General features: G+C 34.5%; 1 protein-coding gene across 11 annotated transcripts in view; it reads left to right on the forward strand.

Moving 5' to 3' along the window:
- The window catches only part of VPS13B (vacuolar protein sorting 13 homolog B), a 768,204-nt gene that overhangs the window by 375,320 nt on the left and 374,064 nt on the right, over positions 1–18,820 (forward strand). For 10 of the 11 annotated variants that reach the window (XM_034668364.1, XM_019810220.2, XM_034668365.1 and 7 more), the window contains 2 exons: positions 4,173–4,300; positions 11,005–11,239. In XM_034668364.1, coding sequence (XP_034524255.1) covers positions 4,173–4,300; positions 11,005–11,239 — 363 coding nt within the window. The remainder of the gene's footprint in view (positions 1–4,172; positions 4,301–11,004; positions 11,240–18,820) is intronic. The other variant, XM_034668374.1, reaches the window with a different exon arrangement.

Genomic DNA, 18,820 nt, shown 5'->3' on the forward strand with positions numbered 1-18,820 from the left:
GGAGAGGAGAGAGTGAATCTCAAACAGGTTCCATGCTCAGCACAGAGCCCAGCATGGGGCTCAATCTCGCTACCGTGAGACCATGACCTGAGCCGAAACCAAAAGTAGGATGCCTAACCAAGGCGCCCCTAGAGTTTATTTTTTTAAAGCAGTTTTAGGTGCTCAGTGAAATTGAGAAGGTACAGAGATTTCCAATGTATCCCTTGCCCCCACACATGCATAGACTCCCCCATTATCAACACTCTCTACCAAAGTGTTACATTGTTATCATTAATGAACTTACATCATTATCACCCAAAGTCCATAGTTTACATTACAGCTCACTCGGTGGTATACATTCTGTGGGTTGGACAAGTTTATATTGACCTGTATCCACCATTGTAGTACCATACAGAGTAGTTTTACTACGCTACCATCTTCTGTGCTCTGCCTGTTCCTCGCTCTCTCCTCCTTAACTCTTAGTAACTACTGATCTTTTTATTGTTTCTGTAGTTTTGCCTTTTCCAGATTGTCATATAGTTTGAATTAGCATGTAGCCTTTTCAGACTGGCTTCTTTCACATAGTAAGATGCATTTAAATTTCTTCCATGTGTGTTTATGGCTTCAATAACTCATCTCTTTCAAGTGATAGATAATATTCCATTTTTTGTATGTACCACAGTTCATTGATTCACCTACTGAAGGACATCTTAGTTCCTTCTAAATTTTACCAATTGTGAATAAAGGTCCTATAAATTTCTGTGTGCAGGTTTTGTGTGGTTGGTCTATATTTAAGACAGTTATTTAATTTGGCAGAATTCTACCATAGGTTTAGGTAACCATTTTGTTCTCATAACTACTAATGTACAAAAAGAACGTGATGAAGTCTACATGAGTAGAAAGCAAATTAATGTGTTTTTTATTAAGAAAATTGTAGTAGGTAATTCATTGTTGTAAAACAATTAATTCTGAAATATATGGAATAAAGTGTTATATATACCCCCTTTCCTCTTACCCCTCATCAATTCTGTTTTACTCTCCTCAGAGGTAACATCTGCTGTGGGTTTGTTTTTTACTCTTCTATAACTTTTTCTGAAGTTATATGGGGTAGACAAATCACGCCCAAACTCACACATTGTTTTAAAAACATATTTGGATACGTATTTTTCTCATTTCACAAGGTATTAAAAATATGCTTTCTTATTTGTGGAACATAAGGAATAGCAGGGAGATCGGTAGGAGAAGGAAGGGAAAAATGAAGGGGGGGGTAAACAGAGGGGGAAATGAACCATGAGAGACTATAGACTCCAGGAAACAATCTGAGGGTTTTACAATCTGGGAGGGGAGTTGGGGGTAGGCTAGCCCAGTGATGGGTATTAAGGAGGGCACGTATTGCATAGAGCACTGGGTGTCATGCGCAAACAATGAATCATGGAGCCCTACATCAAAACTAATGATGTACTCCATGGTCACTAACATATCATAATAAATAAAAACTACCCATAAAAAATATGCTTTCTGTCATACCTGTAACTGTTTCTCATTTTAAATGAATGAATTAGGGGCACCTGGGTGGCTCAAGCGATGAAGTGTCTGCCTTCAGCTCAGGTCATGATCCCAGGGTCTGGGATGGAGTCTTGCATCGGGGCTCCCTGCTCAGCAGGGAGTCTGCTCCTCCTTCTCCCTTTGCCTGCCACTCCCCCTGCTTATGCTCTCCCTCTCTCTGTCAAATAAATAAAATCTTTAAAAAAAAATGAATGAATTATAATCTTCATTGTGGGTATTCCAAAGTTAATTTAACCTTCTTTTTTTTTTGATGGTCAGATAAGTTGCTTAGCATTTTCCTTCTCCATTTCCTCTCCCTTCTTACCCTCCGCGCTCTCTCTCTCTCTTTTTTTAAACTATTTCAAATAATAGTGCTGATACTGACCATTCTTTATGTTTGTATGGATGCATCTTACATTGTTATAGTACTTATATACCATAGATTTTTAGAAATGGGTTTATTTTGAAGAAGATAGTGTATGTTTAAATTTTGATAGCTACAAATTGTCATCTCTTGCAGTTCTACTCTATAGATCATACTTATTTATATTCCCAGTACATGAAAAATTCTCACAAGAGGCTTCAACAACAGATTTTGTAAACATACAAACTGACACTTTAAAATGTTTCCCAGTGTGGTCATTGGGTCATTGAAGAGAATACCTGAATTTTGTCTTAACTTTTATTTGTTTGTTGGCAAGTTTGAGCACTCTTAGTTTATTGGCCAAATTATGTTTTTCTGTGTATTGTCTGTTCATATTTTTTTCCATTTTTTATAGTTGTTGATATGTTTTCCACTTAATACCTTCTTTTGAACTAATGGGAATTTCAGCTTGGTAGGTCTAAAAAACTAAGGGTTTTTTCCCTCTCAATTCTCTTTCTCCTACAGCTCCATTCTTTCATCTGCTGTGACCTAAAACCTTGGAGTCATCCTTTCTTCACCATTCTCTCTTAATGTATTTGTAGTGCATCAGTAAGTTCCATTGGCTGTAGCTTTTACGGGGATACAGAATTTCATCACTACTTACTGCCTTCTCTGTAGCCACCATCTCTCACATACTGTCTTCCTGTTTTAATACTTGTAGCCTATTTTCCTGCAGAGTAGCCAGAGAAATTCTTTTAAAATATGTCCAATAATTTTATGACTATATTTAGAATCCATTATCATATCCTAGCTTCTTCAAAGCAAAAGCCTTCTTTCCATGGCCTGTATAAGCTCTGTATGATTGGTCCTCATTTATAGCTCTGACTTCTTTTCCTACTTCTGTCACTCTTTACTTTGCTGTGGCCAATATTGCTTCTATACTGTTCCTTAAAAATCCTAACTAGATAGCGGGACACCTGGGTAGTTCAGTTGGTTAAGTGTCTGCCTCCAGCTCAGGTCAGGATCTCAGGGTCTTGGTGTCAAACCCCATGTCGGGCTCCACACTCAGTGGGGAGTCTGTTTCTTCCTCTGCCCCTCCCCCCTCCCCTGCTCTCTATCAAATAAATAAATAAAATCTTAAAAAAAAAAAAAAAAGAAAATCCTAAGTATACATCTGAGGACTTTTGCAATACTGTTTTATCTCCCTGGAATGCTCTGCTCCCAAATATCTCCATGGATCCCTCCCAAACTCTTTTTTAAAATAAACATTCTTTGAATTTCTAACATGTATAATGTGGTAGACTTGGGTTTATGTGGAAAAAAGATTATGCTCCATGCCTTTAAGGTATGATTAATCTAATATAAATGCAAATAAACCAAGTTGGGAAAATAGGGAAAGAATGAGTTGAGATACAGCAACTATAGTTCACATAGTGGTGATATAGTAGCATTTACTTTGGAGAGAATTATAGGACCATCAAACTTAATTTATTCAAATTCTTAAAGAGCAAGTTCTGATTTATTTATTTTATGCTACTTAAAAAGTACCTAAAATGGTACATACAAATTATATGTTTGCATTAACATATAGTATATGAAATATATATCGATCTGTTTGGAAATAATACATATTGTTACAAATTATTAAATTAAAAGTAATTTCTGAAATTTCACATTAAAAGTAACATGCTATACGGAGTGGAATATCACATTTTGTTAATCTACAAATCTACCTTTTATGTAATCACATACTTCTTTTGGTTACTTTCAAAATCAGTTTCTAAAGTTGAAAGAATATGGATAAGCTTTTGTTATCAGGAGAATTCATATATAGGAAGACTTCTTATCAGTTTTGGATGAATCAGATGTTTTATTGTTGAACTTCCTTTTCTTTTCAAGTAAAGCTTTTATTGCAGTATTATCTTAATACTGAGAAATGGGTAAATTTTTAGGTTACAACTTAATGAATTTTTGTGAAGCGGATATATCCATGTATTAAGTAAATAGACTATTAGATTATAGCATTGCTCCACAGTGTCACCTCCCAGTCACCAATTCCTGACAAGAGTGACCAACATGGTCCTGACTTTTAACAGATTAGTTTCGCTTATTTTTGAATAGTGCAAAAATTAGTAATTCTATAATATAAAATGATCTAATACAATATTTTATAATCTCATTTGGAAGTATTAAATAAGGAAAGAAATAATCATGGAAATATTTTCTGTATATTTTTGTGAAACAGTAAAGTACATGTGTGTTAACTAACTGTTCTTATACTTAGAATCCCGACCATTGTCAGTTCCTGTGAAAGCCATGATGAATCTCTCTGAAGGCTGTAGAAGTCCTGAAGAAAGAATGAAAGAATTTATTGGAGTAGTGTGGAATGCAGTAAAGAGTCTCACACTACAGGTAACAAAAGTTAGAAATAACCATGGTTTTAATTTCTATAATCCTTTATAATTTTCAGCAACTTAAATATTGGTAAAAAATAATCTCATTGGTAACAATATTGGTAAAAAAAAATAACCTCACTCTTAACACTTGTGTGTACTATCTCATTTCTGTAACTTGGAAACTCTTGGCGCACTTTATGTGTTAACAGAATTATATGAAAGACCTATTATGTGTTCTTGATAAAGTTATAAAATTACACACATTTTGAGATGTTTCTTTAAAAAATTCATCCTGGGGCGCCTGGGTGGCACAGCGGTTAAGCATCTGCTTTCGGCCCAGGGCGTGATCCTGGCGTTATGGGATCGAGTCCCACATCAGGCTCCTCTGCTATGAGCCTGCTTCTTCCTCTCCCATTCCCCCTACTTGTGTTCCCTCTCACTGGCTGTCTCTATCTCTGTCAAATAAATAAATAAAATCTTAAAAAAATAAAAAAATAAAAAAATAATAAAAAATTCATCCTACTGTTTCTTTAAACATTATTTAAAAGATTTTAAGTGTTCAATATACAAATCAGAAAACACTGGACAATAGGCCACGTTGGACAGTGGTCCCTGAGATATTTAAGATAAGGTCAGAATGGCCTAGTGACTCTTGGCTTTGGGGAATAAGAGGAAGGAGGCTGTCCAAGTGGGGTTTCAGGTGCCAGTTTTGGCCTTTGGGTGGATAGTGGTGCCGTGAAATGGTAAAAGAAGCAGCCTTTCAGAGTTAGGGGCAAATAGGGAGTTTAATTTATGCATGCATTTGAAATGCCTGTGAGATATCCAGGCTTCTGTTAGACTGCAGGATATTCATATTTGGAGGTTAAGGAAGAGATTCACAGCAGAGATATAATTTTGGGAATCATCTACAGATGATTAGAACCAGGAGAATTGGTCGTCCAAAAAATATGTAAAGTTGAAAGAGCAATGGGCCAAGGGAATACCATGTCTAAAGTAGACAGTAAAAGAGAGTGTCCTTGAAGCAGACTGTAGGAGAGAGAGATCAGAAATGTAGAAGGAAAAGTCAGACAGTTCTTGGAAGCCAAGGGTGTGTAGAATTTCAAGGACCTGTACTTAGCAATATCAAATTCTGGATCTTAACTATGGACTTTACTTTGCTTATCTGCAATATGAAATGGTTACATAATGTTTAAGGTTATTTATAATTCTAACATTCTTGTGGGATTCTTTTGGTTTTTTTGCTTGTTTTATAATGATACAGTGCCTTCATTAGCTTTGTCACTAGCAATAAACTTAATCTTATACATTATTATGGATTAGTTATAAGTAGAGATACTGATGTTCCTCATTTTTTTCTTCTTTAAAAATTTTTAATTGTGGTAAGATATGCTTAACATAAAATTTGCTGTGTTAACTATTTTTATGGGTGCAGTTAAGACAGATGTTCCTTACTTGACTAAACTTACTGAGTATAAATTAACATATAATTACAGGAGTACTAATGATTATATCTTTGTGTAGTTTATTTTGTATATAACCTAGGCACTTGCTTGCCTCATTCCTACTCCCTGCCCTGTATTATACATGTGGTATATTTAGACATTTCCACATGTTAATGTGTTCTGGCAAGGTTTAAAGATAAAACTTGATTCTGATTAAATGATTAAAATCTAGGCCTTAAAATTCTGAGTTTTTAAAATAGTGGTGTCCATTTTCCAAGATGTTTTATGAACTAAAATATAAAACAGAAAACACTGAAATTGTCATCAGATAAAACAGAACATCATACTTGAAGCCATCAAAGGATTATTCTTTTAGTGGACGTTTGAGCAAGTGAATGTGTTTGGAATCAGAATCTCTGGAAAATTGATTTTGCAGCCAAAGTTGATATTTGCTAAGCCCATGTTCTCTTTTACTTATGATAGACATATCTTGCATTTAGACATTAACAGTATTCACTGTAACCTATTTGTTTTTCAGTGGGAAAAGTAACTTCCACATTTTATCTTAATGGATTATGTTATAGTACTTTATGTAGTCTTGAACAGTTTTTTAAAATGTGAACTTGGTTTGGGGGCCTTTTTCTCAAAAGATTAGCATAAACTCAGTTCTTTGCAATTTTTCTCTATCGGCTGATCAGCAAAGATCTTATCTATTATACTTCAAAAAGCTACTTTTTATTCCAGAAGCACATGATTGGCAACGGCATGCAGTTGACAAAATAGAAATATTCTGGGCTAGAATTCACTAATAAAGGAGAACATTGCCCTAGTTTTTGCCAAACTGTTTTTTTTTTTTTTTACATTGAAGATCATGTTTCTGTTATATGGCATTTTCTATGTGATTTTTGTCCTTTCTGAAGCTTTCTGAGTATACTGTATAATAGAGTGGACTCTTTCTTTTTTTTTCCATATCAAGCTTCTTGGTCTCCTTCTTTTGCTAATAATGATCTGTTATTCCTTTAGAGAACTACTTCCCACATTCCTTGATTTTGATGTGTCAAAGTGTGTCAGGTCCCATAAGCTAATTAGGCTAGACCAATTGAATTCTCTCTGCCAAGAAGTTACATATAGAATATGATCAGTAATGCGGTAATCATATTGCATGATACACTTGATGTCCTCATATCCAGTGAAATTTCTGGCCTATCTCCATGATTAAATAAGGGTAAGCGTTTGAGGCTAGACAGATCAACTACCAGCCATCTTAACTGTAAAAGTAATTATTTACATTAATGCATAAAATTTTGCAAGGTTCATATTTTTATTTTTAGGCATTGAGAAAGTGACCACAATTGCATGGTAGTTTGTTAGAAGGAGGAAGTCTGGAATTCAAATGTAGGCATTTTTCATGTTTTCTCTTGGCAGATGTTCATGGGAAAATGTGGATTTGTAACAATCTGGAAAAGAAGACAACTAAGGTTCACTTTTGAGGTTTTTAACTTAATGCCCTAAACTGGGTATATTTAGATTTCTATATATGATGACACCTCAAATATTTTCATAGTGTATTAAGAATTTATAGAATAGGAAAACTGTGATTTGGGCAATAGTTAATATATTTGCTATAGTGCAAATGGAATACTGCATATTTTGGTGGCCTCTATATACATAAATAGCTGCATCATAAGCATAAGTCTTTTTAAGTAGACTGTGAACATCTCTTATGAATCCATGAGAGCTAATATATGGATCTGACATATATGAGATAATCAATGTATGTTCATTGACTTTATTTTATTTAGCAAACCTTCAGGTGAGAGTTAATACATTGCATCTTTATGTCAGAGCTGANTGATCCCCCCCCCCCCCCCCGTTACAGATGAGGAAACCGAAGTCATGGAGAGATTAAACAACATGTCAAAGGTTCCACAGCTGGAGTTGAACCCATCTAGCCAACATGTCAGTTTTATTAGTTACTCAACTAGGTTGTCTATGTCGAATGAAATGATGAACAACATGCACTAAACAATTATTTTAATTAATAGCCATATCTGATGCTAATAAAAATAATTATGTTTAGCTATTTAATAATTACTCAGTACCTAGTACGTGCTAGACACTGTACTATGTGCTGAGACTATAAACAAAATAGGCAAAGTGTCTGACATTACAGACCTTATATGTTCTAGTGAAAACTCTGTAAGGCTATTAGAATTTTAAAACCCTCTTGTTTCAAGTTTTTTAAGTGCTGGGATTATGTCTTTTGTCTCTCTATTCCTAACTTTTAGTTCATGTGAGGTATTAAAGAATGCATGAATAAAAGAAAAAGTGAATGAAAATATAACCTGAAATGTTCCTTCATATTTGTTTTTATTTGAAACTGTTTTCTGAAAAATAAAATTCATGCAGAGAACATTTCATTCTTTAGAAATTTTACAAAATAGAATCATCACTAAAGTTTCAGTTTTAAAGAAAGGAAAACATGTTATTTGGGAATAGGAAATGGGAATGTTATTTAAAAGTACAGAAAATATGGTATAACATTTTAATGTGTTTATATATAAAGTATTCTACACAATAGACAGTGGGCTAATTAAACTGTTCAGATTAATTTATAAGTGAAACCTATCTTAGTCTCTTCTTTTTAACTACCTTGTGATCATAGTTACATAGCACACAAATTAGAGGAGTCTAAGTTTACCAAACCTTACATATGGAAGATGGGTTGGGGGTACGCAAAGGCATACATCTTTTCAAATGGTACATAAACTTGGAACTTCCAAAAATGCATGACAATCATTTCATTTATTAAAATAAGAATACCAAATAATTTCTACTTCATTGGTTTATTCTCCATGTATTATACTTAGATATGTAGCCCTTGACCTAATAGGAATCAAAATAGAGGTGGTTCTCCTTCAAGAATTTGTAATAATCCCTTCGCTTTAACACATGAATGTGTTCAATATTGGCGAAAGAACACGTTGCTACCAAAACTGAAATAAGATCCTTGAAACAGAAAGGATGTTGCCATGGAAAAATGAAGTAACACTCAGTGCAGCTGTGATGCATTAATGAATAGGATATTTTTTTAAAAGATCATTTGTGTTTGGTGTGGCTCAGAGGGTCCCAACCAGATGGTTTCCATGAACATGATCTGACCCCCGGTTTCAGGACTTCTTACTGGCAGATTACTTCATTTTCTTTCCCTTGGATTGTCAGATCCTTACATTAATGCAAAATTTACTGCTGCAGATTTATATTCACTTATATAAATCACTCAACATTTTACATTAAAACCACAATTTTAGACATACAGTTTTACAGTTATTTTAAAAGTATAAAAAGATTTATGTGATAGCTATTGTATATATAATAGATGTAACATTATAATAAGTTTGAGCAATTTGGATTATATGTTTTGGTTCTTATCATTAAAGGAATCTCCGTAACACATCATATTTTAGAAAGTTTATTTTTCAGAGTTGTATATCTCAAGCTAAATTTGATGAAATAATTTATTTTTGAATTAGTGGAATTTTGGAATATATTGTGGTTTTGGAAATCTTGGCACAACTTAAATTTATTTCAGATGATATGCATGTATATATTTGTATAGTGTGGCATATTATACTAATTACCTCATATTGTTGAAAACATTTTTTAACATAGCTTCAATACCTACATGAAGTGTTAAATACTGACTCTTTTTAGTTTGACACTATAACCATAATTAATATGGGAGAATATGTTCTCACTATACCGTATTACCTTGTGAACTGGAACATCAGTAATTATGTTAAATATTTAAAAAGATAAATGTAATGCATCTGAGACAATGCATACTTCTGTTTCAGAATAAAAAATGTAATCTTAATGAACTACTTAACATATACACATTTAAATTAAGTTGCAAGATAAAATTCTAGAACTAAGAAATGAGGTCATACTTCATGAACCAGTGTATTTATTTTTACAAAGTTTTACTTATATTTTTCTTCACTGAATTCATCAGTGTGTTCCATGCACAGAAATGTTGAAGCAAAGATGAGTAATTTAGCTTATTTATAAGGCTGGCAAATTATTTATCGTATCAAGGAATTCTAGGCCTGTTACATATCATGCTCTCACTAAGAACTGTATTAACCCCAAGGGAAGGTATAATACTGTATTCTTAGTTATCTTTTACAAAATACAGTCTCGTCATTTGCTAGACTATCTGGGCATTTATCAAACAAATTTTAGATTTTGTTACACCTTCAGATAATATCTTTGTATGCCAAGTACTTTATAGAAAATTAACAGATGATATTTTATATTTTCTTAAGAATAATTTAAGTATACTAGGCTGTTTGGACAATTAGTGAACCAGGTTACAAAATATTACTTTGTAAGAACTAACCAAGACTAGTAGACTTGAACCTACATTGCTTTTGAACTAAGAACTCATGATGAATTTAATTTTTTATTTGGGCTTGCTTAGTCCTATGTTAACTCTCTAAGGGCCTGGCAACCTAAGTAACCACACTGGGGGTAAGAAACCATAAAAATTGCACATGAAATCAAAATTTAAATATAATTTGAGGTGTGAGAAAAGCGAGGAATAATGCTCTGATTTTTAAGTCCTCTCAATTTTCTTCGTTACCATGTATCTTTATATATAAAATGTCATACACACTTGAATCTTGGTATACATGTATATAAAAAAGTATGTGATACATTTTAATGTTTGTTCTAAGAGATAGAATCTCAACATTTTAAACATTTTTTCTTATATTTTAGTGTGTAAAGTAAAATAAAAAGGTCAGATCCACATAGAAATAGCTGTGTGTGTGTGTCTGTGTAGGTGTGTATGTATGTAGGTATGTATGTACGTATGTGTATGTGTTTTAAGTGAGTACAATATAATGCTAGTCGGTTCTAAGGCCTTAGCTGGTGTTAACAAAATCTAATGAACTGCAATAGAAGGAGGATTTTCTCACCTTTTTTTGCCAGCACATTTTCTAATTCAGTCATGTTTCTTGGAAGGAACTGTGGAAAGGCAGATATGTTTTCATCTCATGTCACTGTGCCTTTTTGATCAAATTTATAGCAAGCAACAACATCTTTTTGTTTATCATGTTCTTTAGTAAACGTAACAAAGACATAAGTATGGCCCATTTCTTTTTTTAGCTTGCTTGTTTATTCGTAAAGATATTAGGTATTTAAGAGTATGTTTACTCCCTTATTTAGTCCGTTACCAATATTTTAATTTTGCTTTTTTTTTTTTTTTTCCTAGCTTGAAGTACAGTCTTGTTGTGTGTTTGTTCCAAATGATAGCCTGCCTTCCCCAAGTACAATTGTATCTGGTGACATTCCTGGAACAGTAAGAAGTTGGTACCATGGACAAACCAGCATGCCAGGAATGCTTGTCCTCTGTTTGCCTCAAATAAAGATTATTAGTGCTGGCCACAAGTATATGGAACCTCTGCAGGAGATTCCATTTGTCATTCCACGACCAATCCTTGAAGAAGGTACATTTAAAAAAAATTCTTCCTATGGCTGTTATGCTTTATAATAATATTTCTAGCTTTGTTTTTTAATATGCCAGTGCTTATGTAAATCAGTCTTCTCAGGGAAAGATCCACGTGAAAATGGACTAAGTGATCTACAAAGTGGATCTAAAAAGAAAGGTGTACAAAGTATATGAACTAAGGGATGCCGTTTATTGACATCCACACCTTTTAATTATATTCATGTGTGTATAAATGGAGACTCCAAAAGATCCTGTGCCATACAGAATCATCCCGAAAATGGCGAAGTGCAGACACATTGAGGAGACAGTTGGTTTTGGATGTTTGCATTAGGCTGAGCTAAGAATGATAAGTAGATCTTAATTTAAGCTACTTGGTTTATTAAAAGATATATATAATAAAATGAATGTACTATTTACATCAAGTATAATGTATTTCTAGATTTCTCATTTGTTAAAGTAGGTAATTGTGCGATGATTTGAAACATGACTCTTTAGAAATACTTTATTTCTGATATTGCAGAGTTTTCGGTTGCAAATTCATACCCTTTTGAACTTTGACATATTCATCTCAAACAATATGTGAACCTGGAAAAGTTTTGAGTCAAAGTAAATAATGTGAATCTGTATTTTAATAACAGGGTTCAAATTTTTTACAGTGCTAAACAGTTCCGCACCTTGTTCATATTATTAGGATGTAAGTATATGAATGCTGACATCATTCAGATTCTACACATACTATTATTGAAAAGGAGATTCAGTCTGCACAGTTTTTGACTTTGACTTGATGTTGATTTCTCTCTCCCTTACTCTGTATTGGAATTTCCATTGAAAAGTAGTTTTCTTAGGTTTATCAGAAGTAGGAATGATTTCACTTCCAGAAGTGAATGTCAGTACTTAATAATATGGATAGCATTATCATAAAATCATAGAATTCTAACCATTAGAAGGAACTTCTTTAGAGGTCTTCATGTGTGATGTTTGTCCTGATGCAAGGATTCTTTCTCTAGCATATTGGATATATCCATTCTTTGGTATTTGCTTTTGGTTATTAGGAGTTCTTTATTATCGTAACAGCTATTGTGTGTCCTATCAAGGATCTGCTAGCCTCATAAAATGAGCCAGGGAGTGCTTCCCCACCTTTTTTGTTTTAACTCTGAAATAATTTTTGTAAGATTCAAATAGTTTGTCCCTTAATTTTTTCTTCTTTTTTTAGAGGGATGGGGTGGGGGGCAAAGGGAAAGGGAAGGAGAGAATCTTAAAAGGTAAGGTAAGTAGAGGAAAAACCAGGATGCAGTACTACCATGGAAGACAAATGATTAGATCATTTTAAATATGGCAGGAGTGCTCAATAAGATAAGGACTAAAAGATTCAAAAGGAATTTGACAATTTTACATGATTGATTTCTCTTATCACAGTATTTTCAGAGGACTGGTATTAATGCAATTCAGATTATGATGGCTTAAGGACTAAACAGAAAATGAAGAATTTTTTTATTGAAATGTACTTGACATACAATATTTTATTAGTTTCAGATGTATGATAGTGATTTGATATTTTTATAATTAAAAGAGATCACTATGATAGGTCTAGCTACCATCTGTTTCTGTACAAAGTTATTACAATATTATTGATGATGCTGTACATTATATCCCCATAATTTTATTTATTTTGTAACTGGAAGTTTGTACTTTTTAATCCCCTTTACCTATTTCACCCCTTTTCCTACCCCTATCCTTTTGGTAATAACTAGTTTGTTTTCTGTGTCAAGTCTTCTGTTTTGTTTGTTCAATTTTTTTTCTGTTTCAGATTCCATATATAAGTGAAATCATATGATATTTGTCTTTCTTGGTCTGATTTATTTCATTTAGCGTAATATTCTCTAGGTCCAGCCATGATGTTGCAAATGGCAAAATAATCCTTCTTTTTAATGGCCGAGTAATATTCCATTGTATATGTATACCACATTTTCTTTATCCATTCATTTATCCATGAACACTTAAGTTGCTTATATACCTTGGCTATTGTAAATAATGCTGTGAATATCAAAAAGGTACATAGATCTTTTAGAATTAGCATTTTTATTTCAGATAAATACAGAAGCAGAATTGTCACATCCCAAAGATTCTGGAAATTTGTGTTACTGTTTTCATTTTTTCTTAAGATTTTTTTGCTGTCCTCTTTGATTTCTTCATTGTATCATTGGTTGTCTAATAGCATGTTGTTTAGTCTCCATGTGTTTGTGCTTTATTCATATTTTTTCTTATAATTGATTTCTAGTTTCATACATTTGTGGTTGGAAAAGATACTTGATGTGATTTCAGTCTTCTTGAATTAATTGAGGCTTGCTTTGTAGCCTAACATTCAGTCTGTCCTGCAGAATGTTCTGTGTGCACTTGAAAAAAAGTACTGCTTCTGCTTTAGGATAGAATGTTTTGTATATATCTCTTTAATCCATCTGATCCTTTAAGGTCAATGTTGCCTTGTTGATTTTCTGTCTGGGTTATGTCTTCATTGATATAAGTGGAGTATTAAAGTCTCAGACTATTATTATACTGCTATCTATTTCTGTCTTCTATTAGTATTTGCTTTGTGTATTTAGGTGTTTCTATATTGGGTGCGTAAATATTGATAAATGTTATGTCCTCTTGTTGGATTGACTCTTTCATCATTATGTAATGCTGTCCTTTGTTTTAAATCTATTTTGTCTGACATAAGTATTGCTAACCCAGCTTTCTTTTCATTACCATTTGCATGGAATATCCTTTTCCATCCTTACGCTGAGTCTTTGTGTGTCATTAGATTTGAAGTGATTCTGTTATAGGCAGCTTATATATGGGTTTTGTTTTTAACTCATTCAGCCATTCTGTGTCTTTTGATTGGGGAGTGTACTTCATTTACATTTAAAATAACTATTCTAGGTATAACTTACTGCCATTTTGTTTATTGTTTCCTGGCTATTTTTGTAGTTCCTTTCCATTGCCTTTCTTCCTCTTTTTCTCTCTGATGCTTTGGTTGTTTTCTTTAGTGTTATATTTAGATTTACTTCTTTTTTTCTTTTGTGCATTTACTGTAAATTTTTTCTTTGTGGTTACCATGAGGTTTACATATATCTTTTATGTATATAACCGTCTTTTTAAAGTTGATAGTAACTTAATTTTCAACACATTCCAAAGATTTATATTTTTACTTTCCCCCACCTTATGTTTCATATTTTTGATGATACATTTTACATATTTTTATTTGATGTATCCCTGAACTTAATTATTATATTTTTACTTAATTTTACTTCTTTTGTCTTTTACTCTTCCTACTTGGTTTATAGTGGTATGTCTACTACTTTTTATTATTTATTTACCTTTTCCAGCAATATTTTTACTTTTGTATGTTTTCTTCTTATTAAATAGTAAATTTTATATTTAGTTTAGAGTAGCCTTTTTGACATTTATTTTATTTTGTTTATAATAATTTTTTATTATGTTAGTCACCATACAGTATATCCTTAGTTTTCGATATAATGTTCCATGATTCATTATTTGCATATAACACCCAGTGCACCATGCAATATGTGCCCTCCTTAATACCCATCACGCCTATCCCAATCCCCCACCTCCCTCCCCTCCGAAGCCCTCAGTTTGTTTCCCAGAGTCCATAGTCTCTCATGGTTCATTCCCCCTTCTGTTTACCCCCCCTTCATTCTTCCCTTCCTTCTCCTACCGATCTTCCTATTTCTTATGTTCCATAAATGAGTGAAACCATATGATAATTGTCTTTCTCTGCTTGACTTAATTTCACTTAGCATAATCTCCTCCAGTCCCGTCCATGTTGCTGCAAATGTTGTGAAATCGTTCTTTTTGATGGGTTAATAATATTCCATTGTATATATGGACCACATTTCTTATAAGGCTGTTTAAGTAGTGATGAACTCCTTTAGCTTTTGCTTTTCTGGAAAATTCTTAATCTCTCTGAATGATAACGTCTGGGTGGAGAATTCTTGGTTGGCCATTTTTTCCTTTTCGTGCTTTGAATATGTCATGCCACTCTTTTATGGCCTTTACTGTAAAGTTTCTGCCAAAATATCTCCTAATTGCTTTATGGGGTTTTCCCTGTATGCAATATGGTTTTTTTTTTTTCTCTTGCTACTTTTAAGATTTTCTGTTTACCTTTTACCATTTTATTTTATTACTTATTTTTAAAAATTTGTTTATTTGAGAGAGATAGTATGAGCAGGGAGAGAGAGAGAGAGAGAGAATCCAGTAGCTTCCCTGCTGAGAGCAGAGCCAGATGTGGTACTTGATCCCTTGGCCCTGAGATTTTGACCTGAAATCAAGCATTGAATGCCCAACCGACTGAGCCACACTGGTGCCCCTACCTTTTACCATTTTAATTAGAATGTGTCTTGCAGTGTTTCTCTTTGGGCTTATTTGGGCCTCTCTTCCTTGATCTGGATGTCTGTTTCTTTCCCCAGATTACAGATGTTTTTAGCCATTATTTCTTCAAATAATTTTTCTCGACTTTTCTCTCTCTTCTCCTTCTGGGACCTGGATAATGAGAATGTTATTCCTTTTGATGTTGTCCCAGAGGTCCCTTAGGGTATCCTCACTTCTTTCATTCCTTTGTTTTCCAGCACACTGATCGTGCTTCCGTTTCATCCATTCTGCTGTTGAACTCCTCTAGTGTACTTATAAGTTCAGATTTAATATGTTTCATGTTTTCTTACTTTCTCTTTGTTGAAGTTATTGTTGTATTCCTCCGTTGCTTAGATACGTGAGTATCTTTATGACCATTACTTTGAACACTATCTGGTGGGTTGCATCTCTCCATTTCATTAAGATCTTTTTCTGCAGATTTGCCTTGTTCTTTGGTTTGGAATACATTCCTCTGGCTACTCATTTTGCTTGTTTCTCTGTTTGTATGTTATTAGGTGAAATGGCTACCTCCCTCAGCCTTGAAGCAATAGTCTTGTGTAGGAGCTGTTTTATGTGGCCCAGAAGCACTGTCCCTTGTGGCTGCCAGATCTAGGCACACTGTGGGCATCCCTCCTGTGGGCTGTTCATCCACTGGCTTTCATAGGGCTGCAGCTGCTATGTGTGAAAGGTAGGGCTCCGGGTACTCACCTGGCCTGTTGTATCTTGACTCCTGCATGGGGAGAGTGGGCTTCCAGCTGCTTGCCTATCCTGGTTGTGGCTTGCTCTCTTGGTGGATTGGGCGTGGCTTGGGGCATTCATCTGACTTTTTTTTACATGTTTGGTGCTACATGGGAGTGGGCAGTGCAGGAGGCCTACCCAACCTGTTCATGGTGAGTGGTAGGCAGACCAAGCCCCCTCACACCAAGACACATTCTAATTAAGATGGTAAAAGGTAGGGGTGCCTGTTTGGCTCGGTCCATTAGGTGTTTCATACTTGACTTCAGCTCAGGTTAAGATCTCAGGGTCAAGGGATTGAGCCCCGCATGTGGTTCCAGCAGCCTAGAAGGGTCTACCTAAAATGGTACTTGTTGGCTCCTTCACCAACAAGGTGGGATGAGATTGCAAAAATGACTGTTGACAGCACTTCCATCCACTGTTAAAATCCTTGCAGATTCCTTTTGTAAATCTTTAAAATTAATTAATTAATTAATTAATTATTTTTCCCCCTTGCAGATTCCTCTCTCTTTGGTAGCCACTGTGACACTAGTAAATGGGTCTTCCTCTCATATGGTCTAGGCGCTTTTTATTTTTTGCTTTTGCGATGGATCACAGGGCAAATAGGTTTGGGGGCAAGCCCCTTGAGAACAGATCTTTGTTTCCTAAAGTACTGTGATTCACCTGGTCTTAATCTTTGTTGATACTAAAAACTAGACATTTTAGACCTTGTCTTTACTGTGCCCCCAAGGTCAGGATTACTAATGTGGGCCACAGTCCCTCAACTTTTCCAGGGAGTGTTCTGTATTTGTAGGATCCCTCCCAGTTGTGCCTCATGTGGGGTGGTTTTTGGGCAAGGCCATGTCTGCCTCTTCCACCCTCTTACATGTTTCTCTCTTGTCTTTCGTGGGGAGGTGCTGCTCCTCTAGGTCTCAGGTCCTTTTTAGAGGAAAACAATGCCATATACAGTTTTAAGTTACTGTGTCCAGGGAAGGAGATGAGTTCAGGGTCTTCCTATGTCACCATCTTGAACACTCTCATGAAGAATTGATATAACAAATCTACAGTTTTGTTTTTTTTTTAAGTTATTTGAGAAAGACAGAGAGGGTGGTATCTAGATGTATATGCCTTGGTATTCTTAGGTTGCAAGGAACAGAAGTCAAGGCAGGATAATTTAAACAAAAGTGGAACTTAATTACTTATTCTTTATATATTCTATTATAGAAGCAACTTGGAGTTTTAATTAAAATTTTGAGATGAATCTCACCATTTGGTGGTTATGAATACCATATTTTTGATTAAAACTTTTTATTTTCTTGTTCTCACAACACATATTAAATTATTTTTTTCTTGCTCTCTGTCTTTGGTATTGCTTGATTATCATTATGAGTTCTAAATTTCTATTAAAACTGTAATTTATTGAAACCAGTTATTTAAATTTATGATGGAATGAGCAACAAAGAATAGTTTCCTATGTAACCAAGGTTTTGTGCTTCAGACCTTTTATTTTGATGGAAATACTTTAATGTATTGCAGTGTTTGTGTTCATATCTACATCTATTTATCTATCTGTTGTGAATCATACTGCCCTGTGATTTAGAAAGGAAATTCATATCCAGTGCTTCTGTAGAGAAAAGTAGGGCCACTGTCTCATCGCTATCTACCGCCCAAGCCCAGCCTTAGTATCATTTTCTGTGTTCTTTGAGCAAGGACATCTCTGTCCTATTGCAGGGCACTAGCAGATGCTACATATGTGACTACCTCCTTCTACATCTCTTCTCTAGCCTTTCTTCTCATTTTTCAGACTTCCCTGTACTTCTCTTGCCAGGTCCTTCTGTTCTGTGCTCTTACTGCTTTTGAGTCATCACTCTTAATGCACCTATCCCAATTTTAGCTATTTTTATTCAGCATCTGATTTCCCTACTAGGGTGAAAAGGGCAAGAAGCATATCTGTTGTTCATGGTGTCAATCCTGTCACCTAACACAATGAATGGCACAAAATAGGGCTCACTGATTGTAGAGTATGCTGTTCAGTAAATAGTTTTTGGTTACTAAAAGGAGCAAAATAAACTTTAGAAATGAAAAGGTTGTCAACTTCTGACTTGTCTTCAAATTAATAATCACCATACAGTACATCCCCTGATTCTGATGTAAAGTTTGATGCTTCATTAGTTGCGTATAACACCCAGTGCACCATGCAATACGTGCCCTCCTTACTACCCACCACCAGTTCCATCCCCTTCCCCCACCCCCTCCCCTCTGAAGTCCCCAGTTTGTTTCCCATAGTCCATAGTCTCTCATGGAGGGGGGGTAATCAGAGGGGGGAATGAAACATGAAACATGAAACAAAATAAACTTTAGAAATGAAAAGGTTGTCAACTTCTGACTTGTCTTCAAATTCATAAATAATTGAAAAAGAATTCTTCATCCTTATGACTTGAAAAAAGCGGGGAAAAAA

The sequence above is a fragment of the Ailuropoda melanoleuca genome, chromosome 9 (assembly GCF_002007445.2).
Source record: "Ailuropoda melanoleuca isolate Jingjing chromosome 9, ASM200744v2, whole genome shotgun sequence".
In the NCBI taxonomy this organism is placed as follows: Eukaryota; Metazoa; Chordata; class Mammalia; order Carnivora; family Ursidae; genus Ailuropoda; species Ailuropoda melanoleuca.